The sequence below is a fragment of the Ostrea edulis genome, chromosome 6 (genome assembly GCF_947568905.1).
Source record: "Ostrea edulis chromosome 6, xbOstEdul1.1, whole genome shotgun sequence".
NCBI lineage: Eukaryota > Metazoa > Mollusca > Bivalvia > Ostreida > Ostreidae > Ostrea > Ostrea edulis.
The window spans coordinates 24,860,171-24,874,597 of NC_079169.1; the positions used below are offsets into that span (position 1 = coordinate 24,860,171).

At 35.2% G+C, this 14,427-nt stretch overlaps 2 protein-coding genes across 3 annotated transcripts in view; one reads left to right on the forward strand and one right to left on the reverse strand.

Annotated features, from left to right (window-relative positions):
* The window catches only part of LOC125683226 (potassium channel subfamily T member 2-like), a 78,814-nt gene extending 74,402 nt beyond the window's left edge, over positions 1 to 4,412 (reverse strand). The window contains exon 1 of the mRNA XM_056142134.1: positions 4,375 to 4,412. The gene's annotated coding sequence lies outside the window, so the exon portion shown is untranslated. The remainder of the gene's footprint in view (positions 1 to 4,374) is intronic.
* A 215-nt stretch (positions 4,413 to 4,627) lies between these two features.
* Positions 4,628 to 14,427, forward strand: part of LOC125647505 (F-box only protein 10-like) — a 22,739-nt gene continuing 12,939 nt past the window's right edge. Inside the window, exons 1-12 of one of the 2 annotated variants that reach the window (XM_048874191.2) lie at positions 4,628 to 4,767; positions 4,994 to 5,245; positions 6,034 to 6,487; positions 7,217 to 8,285; positions 8,687 to 9,060; positions 9,178 to 9,259; positions 9,355 to 9,422; positions 9,629 to 9,765; positions 10,654 to 10,724; positions 11,388 to 11,540; positions 11,683 to 11,789; positions 11,985 to 12,147. In XM_048874191.2, the coding sequence (XP_048730148.1) occupies positions 5,067 to 5,245; positions 6,034 to 6,487; positions 7,217 to 8,285; positions 8,687 to 9,060; positions 9,178 to 9,259; positions 9,355 to 9,422; positions 9,629 to 9,765; positions 10,654 to 10,724; positions 11,388 to 11,540; positions 11,683 to 11,789; positions 11,985 to 12,147 (2,857 nt within the window). In that variant the 5' untranslated portion in view covers positions 4,628 to 4,767; positions 4,994 to 5,066. The remainder of the gene's footprint in view (positions 4,768 to 4,993; positions 5,246 to 6,033; positions 6,488 to 7,216; positions 8,286 to 8,686; positions 9,061 to 9,177; positions 9,260 to 9,354; positions 9,423 to 9,628; positions 9,766 to 10,653; positions 10,725 to 11,387; positions 11,541 to 11,682; positions 11,790 to 11,984; positions 12,148 to 14,427) is intronic. The other variant, XM_048874192.2, reaches the window with a different exon arrangement.

Genomic DNA, 14,427 nt, shown 5'->3' on the forward strand with positions numbered 1-14,427 from the left:
ATCCAAATAAACCATTCTTTGGTCAAATAATAGTTCTGACAATTATCGTTTAATGCTTTCTCTAATATCAGTGAGTATTAATGATTTACAGAACATGAGCAAATATCATTACATGTATTATCAGTACTATAAATCACTTATTCTTTGTGATATTTTATTTCTGTGAGCTAATGCCAGATGCACATCGAACTTTTTTTCATCAATCATTGAAATGTGACTACGAACAAGCATTCTGTAAGCATTGCACAGCAATACAGGTCCCCTATTGGCCCCAAGTCAAGTTGCCCGCATTACTTGACATGCATACATTTTTTTAGCTGGACTAACGTTTTTAAAGTAATAAATGTATTCATATACTTGGACCAATAAAATAAAATAGGTTAATACAAAGTTAAAAAACTGGAGACCAACACCCTGAGGTAAAAATTTCGGAGGATTCTCACGAATCCCTAAAATAGCTATTGAACCAGTACCTACATAAGTACACAATTATAGCATTCTGTGAAGAAGTTTCCTGTATACAGTAATGATGCTGAGGAGAATGGAAGTGGCACTCATATTGAAAGTCCGAAATATTCCATTAGGGCAGGGTGAATATAGCTTTCGTAGAAAACACAAGAAAACTCCCCTTTTTTGGTAAAGTTAGGAAATTATCTTGGGATCGATCCACAGGATCAGTTTTGTAGACAGTAGAAAGGAGCAGGAGAGAAACCTGTTTAGGGAATTCATGGTTCTAAAGCCTCAAACTGAGAACTGATTTTAAAATAAAATGTTGACCAGTGGCAGATCTAAGATTTGTCAAAAGGGAACCCAATAGCTAGGCAGGGACCTCAGGGTTTTGTCAGGCTTTTTTAGTTACCTTTATGGGTATAACTATTCTTTATACATAATAAATTCAATAAATCAATTATCAATTAATTAAATTTCAATTAGTCCTATTCGCTCCTTGTGAAGCATAGGGCCGCTACAGTCGTTCTCGACCTCACTCTGTTTTGGGGTGTTCAAATCACTTATCAATAAATAACAACAAATAATTGTTTTGTTTATCTCTATGCATTTGTTTGTATACATGTATAATGTCAAACCTTATACTTTTGCTGTACTACTATTTTAATTTTATTTTATTTGGTCGCAGAGGGGGGGGGGGGGGTTCCCATCTAAATTTGCCACTGTTTACATTGTTGTACAGTTTATACCAATGCTGTTACATGTATGAGAGAGAACGTGCTCAAGAGAGTAAGCTATATTGAACAAAATTATTCATAATACCATTATGTACTAGGTAGTATAATTGTTGCTGTTCATATTTTACAGAATAGCTAAATGCAGACAACTGCAATCTATTATGGGGCTAAGATTACTATATATGCATGTGTATACATCTAATAATTCAAAAGAGAAAAATCTGTGGGCAGTCATATTATTATCCAAATCTGAACAAGTCTTCAGTCTCTAAGTAGTTGATCATCAACATATATCGAATTTACCAAGACAGTGACTTTCTGTTTATGCTGATCATATGTTAACAAATTAAAATCAGTCTACTAACCAAGGAATGTAATCATTGAATAAATGTATGAAAAACAAATCTCAACAGCCTGCTTGACCAGAGCAATGACAATATAAGCATCACAAAACTCAAGTGAGGATCATCATCCTAACGCGAGGCCTAACGTTTCGGTGCGATTTCTACATTTATTTGAGTGGAATGAAATAATTTGAAAACATATAGATAACCAGGGTCTGACAAAGAGATATTTAAAGCACTTGCCCTTGACTTGCCCAAGGGCAAATGCATGGTCATAATTAACTTGCCCTACCTGTGATTTTACTTGCCCTACCTACCACAATTTATGAAATAAAACGATTAAAGTTCATGGCATTCTTTTATTTTTTTCTCACCTACTTCACATTCAGCATAATATAATTTCTGCGAGCATTATTGGTTCGATGATATTTTAAGTTCTTGAACTCTTAAAACTTCACATCCACTTGATTTAAATTCACATTTCTAATGTTTCCGACTTTAATATCTTTACCAATTGTAATGATACCAATTTCCTCATGAATATGGTGCAGATGTGAACAATGTGTGAGTGATTCTGATAAATGTTATATAAAGTACATCTATTCTAACTGAAAGGAGAATGTAAAAAATGAATTTCAATTTTGAAAATATTTGAGGATATAAAGTGGAACTCTTCACAACAGCATAGTTTTCATCTGGCATAAAGCATCTCAGTTCATGCCGTAGTGTATTTTCAAAACTGAAATTTATTTCTTAAATATTGGGGGCTGGTGAAAATTAGAAACTCCTGACAGTGAATACAAGTTTGCCAACATTGTCACATCATACTTAGATATTGCCTCAGCATCATTCACATTGTTATTTGTTCTCGGTTCTCAATTCAGTGGTTGATCATTTATGCTTTGAAATTGTTAAAATTTTCTACATTGTCAGCCGTAGGGATCCAGGTTAAATACATCCTCAGTACCCCTTGCCTGTTGCAAAAGGCGACTAAATGAATCCGCGAAAATCAAGGCCCCATGTCACAACAAATATCCCTCCCTGCTCAAAGGCCGTAAGCCCCAAAGGCCCAAATATGCAACCATACACCGGCAATGGTGACATCTCCATATGGGTGAAAAATTCTCGAGCAGGACGTTAAACAATATACAACCAATCTCCATCGACTCAGCCTTCGACGCCAATTTGTCTGCCTTTAAGTGTTCAAACATCCACTTGAAACTGTTAGTAAAATTTGTATTGAATAAAGACTCAAAGACACAGATCAAACTGGTTCACATAATTTACCAGTTAAATACACAAAGGGAGACAACTCGAACGGTAATTTACTTTCAGTTTCAATCCGATGTACAACAGGTTTTATTCTATTTTAATTTTTCAGTCACTTGCCCGCGGACAAGTGGTTAAGGAATATTCACTTGCCCGACCAGAAAATCTACTTGCCCCGGGCGTCGGGATTTGTCAGCCCCTGAGATAACAATGAATTAATAAAATCAACCCCTCTCCTTGTCCTTCACACGGGATAAAATGATGACACTTTTAAAGTAATCTAACAAAAGTTCAACCGAGATTATCTCAAAAGCGTTTGCAGTTGCCGCCATTGTTTACTTTCTTTGTCCCGAGTCTCCATTGTTGCTATGATGTAACCCAATCTAATTAAAATCAGACTTCTTAGATCCATGCGTATACTCTGCATAAGAAGATCTGACATAATCCGACTAGGGGTCATGTTCATGTGAACTTTATGTTAACCAATCAGCACATCACCTATGAAGTCGTTGGTGTTTACAATTCAAGGAAAATGGCTGCGATTGTTTGGTTTGAAAGAAAACCCATCGCTGCTAGATGTGACATCACAATGCACCGTTTACGTCGACCTGTGTTATATTACTCGAGTGTTAAAATAAGTAAACCATCTTGAAAACTATTCAAATCGTACTCATCCTTATTCATATATTAAAATCGCAATTCACAGTTAATTTAATTTGGGTTTATTTTATATCGTACGTTTTGATGTTTGTATGAACAGAATAAATTAGGCACTAGTGCGAAAGTTAAAAATTTCTTAGGTGAGAATATACAATTTTATAGTGTGGAATAAACTTCCTGGGAGAGAGATTACTGCAACTTGTTTATGAATTGCCGGGAACCGCCTAAATAGCCATCATTGTCTGTTTGACGAAATCTTACTGGCTGACAGTTCTCATGAATATTCCAAGTGAAAGGTCATGCGAATGTGATCCCCTATGGGGTTATGTCAGATCTTATTGTAGCGCGACTGTGGACATATCTTGGGATCTGATTTTAATTAGATTGTGATGTAACCATGGTGGGCAGGCTTTATGCTGCAGCAGTGGATGGGTGTATTGAGAAAAATACCAAACATTGGACTGCTGTCTAGATTTATCACTGGTTGCTAGCTAAAAGATTTACAGTGTATGGTGACCAAGAAATCAATGTGCTGTTAAGTTTTTTATGTTCGTGTGATTCTGGGTCTCCCTGTCTCAATAGTCTAAATTCAAAGCCTTGAAGAGTGATATTAAAAGGGGGGGGGGGGTGTGAATAACGAAGCATATTAAAGTCAGTGCAGACACAAAACATTTTGGTAATTTAGTTAATTTAGAGAGAAATTATCCTGATTCACTGGTCATATATTCATTCGACATTTTCTGACTGTGTTCTTTGTTTATGACGAAGTTCAGAACTTTAATTTTCGTGCGTCTGGTTAAATCTCACTCAGACAAACTGATTTATTGAAACATAAGTTTTACACTTTTTAATCTTAACTCAAAAGCAAAATTGCACGGATTTTTCATGGAAAGATAGAAAAATATTTGAATATTTACCTTTAGAAGTAACTTCTTTAGTTCTTACTAAAGTTACTTCACTTTTCGTCTGTTGGGGCAATTTTGAAATTAACTCGGACTTTATTTATTCGTTCTTTTTCGTGGAGTCCTAGATGTTGCATTGGAGATCAATGAATTATAACATAGCACAGAACATCCAGTTATTTTCATTTATAAAAGATAAATATTCACTTGATATCACCACAGATTTGTAGATTAAATTAGAAATTCATCGCGTTTTGATTTTAGGAACGTTCGCATGGATTTTTTTCGAACTCGCCGGAAGTTTTCAATCACCTTGCGAACTGTAAACATTCTACAATATTTAGATGGATAGGATAGCAGGATGCTGATGTAGGACATTGTACATACATGCTTGCCTCAGAATTATTAGTACGTAGTATCCAAAACATTAGAAACTTCTGTTCTTTCAAAGACAATAATTGGGTCACTATTAGCCAGACCTATATGCTCCTTTTGAAAAGTCTGATCACAGTTCTAATCTAAGCTCGTCACTATTTTTTTTGGTTGTCTTTTTTAAAATTTGGAATCATAGAGTCAATTTGTGACGAGCTCTTGTGGCCTGATCTAGTCTTATAACCAGATTTGTTTTCAATAGACACTGTACTGTATTCTGTGAAGTATGGCAGCCGGGAAGATGCAGCAGTAACAGATTAGGCCTACAATTAAATATGTCCATCCCAAGTGTGAAGCCAGATATTGGTAGCAAGGTGCTTCCCAGGGATAAAACAGGACTGCCCTGGGAGATATGGAGGATAATTCTCTCCTATCTGTCAGCCGAGGACCTCTGTCGGTGTGCCTGCACCTGCAAGACGTGGAATGATCTGGTGATGAGTTTAGATAGTTCAAGGTGAGCATAGATATATTCACTGCTTCCATTCATATGGACCCTCTTGAAATAGGCACCATGAGCAGTATACACAAAGATTTATAAAGAACATGATTAACAGCGACTAGACATATGAAATTAAACCAAGACAATATGCAGGGATTTATCAAGGTTCTGTTTACTACTGGTAAACTGTACCTTTCCCATTTTGAAAAAGAATGAATAGTTCACATTTTACAGCTCAAACATTTCCCTTCAATTGTAGAAAACCCCAAAATTGGAGAATTTTCCTACAAAAAGTTGTATATAACTTATGACAAAAGTCTCTGTACATGTTTTACTATCATTTTCAATTTTTATCAAAATTCAATAATATCTATTATTTTTATGTTGTAATATTTAAAATGGACAAGGATTGCTCCCAACATTTCTCCTTGGAGCTCTTATCTTCATTCTCAAAAATCCTCTTGGATACGAAATGGGTAGTAGTTTTTGAAAAGCTGGATAAAACCCTGACATGGTGAATATGTACAACTTTTTTACTAAATTGAAATGAGTACATCTCAGAAACCTATACAACATGGATAGTTATACATTTAACTTCAAGACACTGTCATTAATAAGCAATACCTAATTACTCAAAATCTAATCGATCATCATAACATAAAAAGATAACTTGTTTCCAATATTAAAGTTTACTTCATAGTATTATATTACATGTGATATCAAAAATAGTTTATCCATTTAATCATTAATGAAGCTGCTGGAGTGTTTAATAAAGTATATTATCATAACACTTTTATTTTTAGGTGGAAAGAGCTGTATCTGCAATGTTCTGACTGGAAACATCCTTTCTGGCCAATAAACACCGATTCTGAGCCTGCTTCATGGAAGCTAGCTTTCAAAGAACAATTCCTTTCTGTCAGATTTTGGGGACGAAACTTGCGTGAGCCTGACTCTGCAACCTGTTTGTATGTACTGAAACGCAGGAAGGAGAGAAAAGTGATTCGAGTTGGGCGAGACATGGAGCATACCTCCCTTAAGAGTGCTTTGGCTGTTGCAAATGATTATGACAGAATCGAAATCTACCCTGGTATTTATGATGAACAGTTCGAAATGTCCTCCAAGATTCCTTTTGAGATCATCGGGGTAGGGGAATTGGGCAGCATTATTTTGGTGGTATGTGTGGAACAGATTGCGTTGACTGGAAGAGTTAGTAATCTCGTGTTCAGAGCACCGTGGTTTACAAACTTCATTCTAAAGGTTAGAGGTTTTAGAATAGATATACCGGTACATGTAATTTTTATTTCAGATACTAATTAATAATAATTAACTTCTATTAAGTATTAATTAATGATAATTAAAGGGACTGATTCACGATTTTTGAAAAAACATATTTTTCATTTTTGAAGTTAAACATTAAGAATATAACTGATTTAATGTTGACAGCCAACATTTTGACCTTCTGAACACAAGAATTAAAGCAGTATTTTAGCCTTAATCTGTGTTATGTAAACAAAGACTCGAGTCTTTTCATGTAAACAAACAAATCAGTGAAATGTTAAATTTGTATTATAAAGCATCTTAATTTTGCATACTCACAAATTTTAACTTTTAGATGATACATTTTACCCAAAGAATACTTGAAATGTGAAAGATATAAAACTTAGATCGATATCCATTTCTTTTGAAAATTTCATAAACAACATATTGCAATCTTTGTTTACAAAACAAATAATAAACTCTCTAAAATGAGCTTCTGTGATAATGTATAACCTTAATTTTTATGTGAAATCTTTTAAACACATTAGACAGTAGATTTTGATTATTAAAAGTGAAAAACAAAATTTTGGGAAAAATCATGAATCAGTTCCTTTAACTTCTATTAAGCATGTTCAAACAGACCTCTCCTCTAGTCTTGGAATTGTCATTTGCAAATATCAGTATTCACAAACCATGCATGATTCTATATGTGTGCTTGTACTGCTGCAGGTGAGATTTGGGTATCTACAAGTTGACAACTGTATATTTGAGGATGGCATGGTATATGTCCAAAGCCCAGGTTCATGTCATATCAAATTCTGTACCTTCCGTCATGCTACAGTGATTCTTCAGCATTTAAACTCCAGTATCATAGAAAATTGTGAATTCTCTAAAACGGATTCTGCTGCCATAACGGTCGAAGGATATCCTCGCGAAGACAAAAATTGGACGTATGGTTACATGATGGAGAAAACTGCTGCCGTCAGTCACCTAAACAGACCCACACAAAAAGGATATGACATGGCACCAACCTCTGCCTTCTCCACTTCTACTGCTGTGACACAAAAATGGCTCCTGGAAAAATCCAGTGACACAAGAACGGAGCTGTCCCATGATCCGAATCGCAGGGAGAGCCACTGCAGTTCTTCCTTCATGCACAGTGAGTTTACAGACACTTCACTACAAGTAAGGCCTGCTAATAAGGTGCATGGTAAGACCACTTTAAAACAGACATTTAGTTTGGATCATCTCCAGGGTCGATGTTCGTGTTTTTCATCCCATACCGGGGAGTTAACAGGAAGTGCTAGAACATGTGAATTTCTTTCTCAAAGTGACTTTTCAACATATGGAGGGAAAAATTCTCTGACTGTTAAAGGAAGCAGTCACGGTGGAAGCTTTACTGTTTCAGAAATAAGTAACCCTTCCATTATAGGAGGAGGCAGCATTAGGGTAGATATTGATGATCAGGACAAATCCTCACTGTGTTCAGGAATATTAGTGGAAGAGGAGAAACCATGTATTCAGTCAAAGAGCAATGAAGAAACCTCTGAAGCTACTGCAGAACAGGAAATTGAACCAGCTGCAGGAAATGATACAGAGAGCAAGGAAAATATCAGGAAGCCCTGTGAAGATTCACAGCAGGTAGATGCAGCAGGTGAAATCAGGTCAAGGTCACCAAGCAGGGCCTCCTCTGGGTCAAGGACACATAGCCTAGCATCCACAGCTAGTGGGAGTGACATTTTCGATGACAGTAATGATAGCATTGGGAGTTATAACTCTGGATCTGTAAACTCTAGAGGTATATATATATATAAATGATTATTATTTGAAAATAGGAAGATTTTCGTTTTAGTCATAAAAATTATGATAAAATAGCTACTGTTATGCTGCCTTCATTGATTTTACTAGCATTCTGATTATGTACATTCCAGAATATTAAGATCATGGAGGAGTACAGTATGGCAGCTGTTTGAGAATTGTTTATCATTTCATTCTTTCTTAACAAAGATTTTAGTGACACATGAACCGATGATTTAATGTCTATGATCAATAATTATCAATGATGATGATGATTATTAATTACTGTAACACTACATGTATTATAGTATTAATAGTTTGAAGTCCGTTTTTGATCAGAATTGAATCAAATAAAATGGTTTTGTTGGTTAGATTTGATCATTTTACCTTGCTGTGTATCAGGGTCCAGTACTAGCAGTGACGAGGAGGAGGGAGAGTTGGTCCTCTCAGACACAGATTCGGACTTCAGTGATGAGGAAGAATCGGTCATCATGCTGACCTGTCCGCAGCACCAGCAGCCTCGGTCAGTATCTGCAGCCAGTATTGGGGCTGATGTTGTGTCCATTTGTAGCCAGAACCAGCCAGAGAACATTCGAATCACGGCCGACACGGCAGTCAATAAGATGATTGATGAGGTCCGCGGCTGTCTGATCCATCAATGTCGGATGAGTCTGTGTAAGGGCGGGGTCATGGTCAGCCTCCAGGCCCACGCTGTCATCTCCCACTGTGACATCAACAGCGTGGGCTACGGCATCAGATGTATTCAGAATGCACGGGTAGGCCACTTTCAAGTCATGTGATATCTGAATTTTTAACGAAGTGCGTCGTTAGATTGGTAGGATATTCTTAAATCTTGAATTGAAGAAAATATTACTTTTTTTTTTTCATCGTAGGTCATCATTTTGAAAAATGAGATACACCACTGCAGGACATCTGGAGTGTTCATGAGGCTGGCAGCCTCCGGATTAGTGGCTGGTAGGTATCAGCCAAAGTGAAACAGGAATGAAATTTATTACAATTATATTTGATAATGTAAAATTTTGAGATTTGTTTGATTAATTTTTTTCCAGGAAATGACATTCATTCAAACTGTGAGGCTGGTATTGATATACGGAAAAATGCAGATCCGCTGGTCATTGTAAGTGACTTTTCAAATTCTTTTTCTTCAGTTGTTAAGAAAAACTAGTATTCCAAATAGTATAATTATATAGAACTACTGGTACTTTATCATATACTGACTACTACTTTGAATTAATGGTATAATAGCTGGAGGGTAAGGAGGTATACCACAGTAAATAACAGTATCTTTGTATACAGTTTGAAATTTAAATGAAAAATTTACAGAGCAACAGAATCCACCATGGGAAACGCTCTGGAATTGTCGTTCTGGGAAGTGGGCGTGGCCAGATCAGGAACAATGAGATCTACCAAAACAAGGAGGCGGGGCTTTATATACTGTACAGAGGAAATCCAACTGTCAGGTGCATAAAGAGAAATATTCACATTTTGTATTTTCTTTAGTCTTAAATACAATGGCCTATAAATTAATGGTATTATCATTTTAATGCAAATATCCCCCCCTTCTTCCATTGTGAACCAGATGTTAATCATATTCCTTATCATTTGTTATTTACCAGGTAACAGTTGTTCAATGCTTTTAATATCATATCAAGAAAATTTTCACAGAGGGAAGGTTCTTTTTCCACCTCAAACTCTAAATGAGGAGCCCCTAAAAGGGCATGAAGTCTTTTTGGCATGTGAAAATATCATAACCATAGAGGGTTGCTACTCCCATAACCTCTGAATTCAGCAATGAATATTGATTTACCTTTCTGTACTCGTCCAGCATCATCAAAGTTACCCTAGAACATCAACGAGAAATGAACTAAAATGCTTCCAAATCATATAATGGTTTACCTTGCATTCTCAGTTTATAAATTACCAATACATTGTGTTCTGTTCTTGAAAACATGTCATTCAGTGCATCCTTTCTTGGATTGGAGCCAAACTACTACTTGGTTTCATCAGTTTCCAGCTCATTGAGAGCAGTCCATTAAAATATCACAGTAACTTCATATTGTTTGTGACGATTTCATTTGTATATCACATGTGTATTGCAGTGTGAACAGCAGCAGATTCACCGCATTGAAACATCAAATTTGTTCTTATTCAAAATGTACAGAATGTGTAAATGTATAGATTTTACTGGTTGAGTCTGCTGAGTAAGCTGTCATGTATTATGTCTAAACTACCAATCATTTGGGGTGGTAAGTGCTCACTTTATTACTTTGAGATGAAGGAAGTAAAGCATAAAATGAAAACTGCTTCAAACTCCTGCAATGCTGAGTTTCTTTTGGGTTTTATTACAGCAAGAATCAAATTTTCAGTGGGAAGGCTGCGGGAGTCGCTGTAAATGAAGGGGGCAAAGGTTACGTGTGTGGTAAGTCATTAGTGCTGTAAACATGCACCAGTTTTTTTCTCTTTACATTGAAACATGATCATGGTGAAAAGCACAATTATCAGTGATCAATAATGAATGATATGCCACAAATTGTGTCCTATGTGCATGTATGTTATAATATTGAAGAAGATGAGGACAGGTTTCAGTCAAATGGGGAAGTTTTGAAACTGTGTTATTTAAGAAATGAATGAAGTTCCATTTTTGAAAATACATGTAGGTGTGAATTGTGATGCTTCACGCCAGCATACCAATGTTTTTGCCTTTGATATCTTTACAAATTATAATGATATTAGGCATTTCCTCATGAACACACTGCAGTTGTTAACAATGTGCGTATGAATACAGAACTACTTGATAAATGGAGTATGTCTATCTTAACAGCTGGGAATTCTGACAGAAATTAAACTAGAATGTGAATAAAACAAATTTCATTTCTGAAAATACTTGAGAGTATATGAACTGCAACACTTCACGCTAGCATACTTATACACTGCATTAGCATTTCATGAGGTATGCCGACGTGAAGTGTCACAGTTCATATTCTCATATATCGATCTTCACATATGAAATTTATTTCGTAAATGAAACATATTTCTTTTTGATATATGCTATGTAGACATTGTGCACATATTTGGATTGTAGACAACATAATTCGTGAGAACCAGTGGGGCGGGGTGGACATACGACATGGTGGTGACCCAGTTATAGCACAGAACATCATCTGTAACGGGATGTCGGACGGAATAGTCATTGGAGACAAGGGGCGGGGCAGTATAGAAAATAACATCATAACAGGTCTGTCTCAAGTAAATCTATCTGAAACAAATAGTTCACATTTATTTAACAGAATTTGCATGAGAACTTAGAATCCATGATGGAATATTTTTTAATGCATCAATTCACCTGTCAAGTGTAAATATGAATTTTCATTATGAAGGTAACGCTGGGTGTGGAGTGTGGGTAACAGCAGCCTCACAGCCACTCATCCATGGCAACCAGATCAACAACAACCTGGACACTGGAATTACATTTGTCAACAAAATGGTACCTCTATAATGACAAATTAAACATGTTATATATTGGTCTTGTCTCACTGTACATTTTTACTTCAATGATGTAGATCAAATATGAAATACATCACAGCATGTATGTACTATGAATTGTTTTGAAGAATATTGATTGCAGTCTGACATTATTAATTTCATTTTCAAAATGCTGAAGAAATAAAATTTTCTTTAGGATGAGGCCCATGAAGCTGATCCCATGTCTTCAATGGATCGTAGTGATGTTCACAGTCAAAAGAGTGCCGAATTCTGGCAGTTTGTGAATGAAGAACAGCCCCACCACCGGCGATCATGTACTGTAGCAACAGTGGAGTACAACAGTGTATACCATAACAATGGTAACTAGCACATACATTGGTATATACCCTAACAATGGTAACTAACACATACATTGGTATATACATAACAATGGTAACTAACACATACATTGGTATATACCTTAACAATGGTAACTAACACATACATTGGTATATACATAACAATGGTAACTAACACATACATTGGTATATACATAACAATGGTAACTAACACATACATTGGTATATACATAACAATGGTAACTAACACATACATTGGTATATACATAACAATGGTAACTAACACATACATTGGTATATACATAACAATGGTAACTAACACATACATTGGTATATACCCTAACAATGGTAACTAACACATACATTGGTATATACCCTAACAATGATAACTAACACATACATTGGTATATACCTTAACAATGGTAACTAACACATACATTGGTATATACATAACAATGGTAACTAACACATACATTGGTATATACCCTGACAATGGTAACTAACACATACATTGGTATATACCTTAACAATGGTAACTAACACATACATTGGTATATACATAACAATGGTAACTAACACATACATTGGTATATACCTTAACAATGGTAACTAACACATACATTGGTATATACATAACAATGGTAACTAACACATACATTGGTATATACATAACAATGGTAACTAACACATACATTGGTATATACCCTAACAATGGTAACTAACACATACATTGGTATATACATAACAATGGTAACTAACACATACATTGGTATATACCCTGACAATGGTAACTAACACATACATTGGTATATACCCTGACAATGGTAACTAACACATACATTGGTATATACATAACAATGGTAACTAACACATACATTGGTATATACCCTGACAATGGTAACTAACACATACATTGGTATATACCCTAACAATGGTAACTAACACATACATTGGTATATACCCTAACAATGGTAACTAACACATACATTGGTATATACATAACATAACAATGGTAACTAACACATACATTGGTATATACCCTGACAATGGTAACTAACACATACATTGGTATATACATAACAATGGTAACTAACACATACATTGGTATATACCCTAACAATGGTAACTAACACATACATTGGTATATACCTTAACAATGGTAACTAACACATACATTGGTATATACATAACAATGGTAACTAACACATATATTGGTATATACATAACAATGGTAACTAACACATACATTGGTATATACCCTAACAATGGTAACTAACACATACATTGGTATATACCCTAACAATGGTAACTAACACATACATTGGTATATACATAACAATGGTAACTAACACATACATTGGTATATACATAACAATGGTAACTAACACATACATTGGTATATACCTTAACAATGGTAACTAACACATACATTGGTATATACCCTGACAATGGTAACTAACACATACATTGGTATATACCCTAACAATGGTAACTAACACATACATTGGTATATACATAACAATGGTAACTAACACATACATTGGTATATACATAACAATGGTAACTAACACATACATTGGTATATACATAACAATTGTAACTAACACATACATTGGTATATACCCTAACAATGGTAACTAACACACAAATTGGTATATACCCTGACAATGGTAACTAACACATACATTGGTATATACCCTGACAATGGTAACTAACACATACATTGGTATATACCTTGACAATGGTAACTAACACATACATTGGTATATACCCTGACAATGGTAACTAACACATACATTGGTATATACCTTAACAATGGTAACTAACACATACATTGGTATATACCTTAACAATGGTAACTAACACATACATTGGTATATACCCTAACAATGGTAACTAACACATACATTGGTATATACCCTAACAATGGTAACTAACACATACATTGGTATATACATAACAATGGTAACTAACACATACATTGGTATATACCCTAACAATGGTAACTAACACATACATTGGTATATACATAACAATGGTAACTAACACATACATTGGTATATACCCTAACAATGGTAACTAACACATACATTGGTATATACCTTAACAATGGTAACTAACACATACATTGGTATATACATAACAATGGTAACTAACACATACATTGGTGTATACCCTGACAATGGTAACTAACACATACATTGGTATATACCCTGACAATGGTAACTAACACATACATTGGTATATACCTTAACAATGGTAACTAACACATACATTGGTATATACCCTAACAATGGTAAC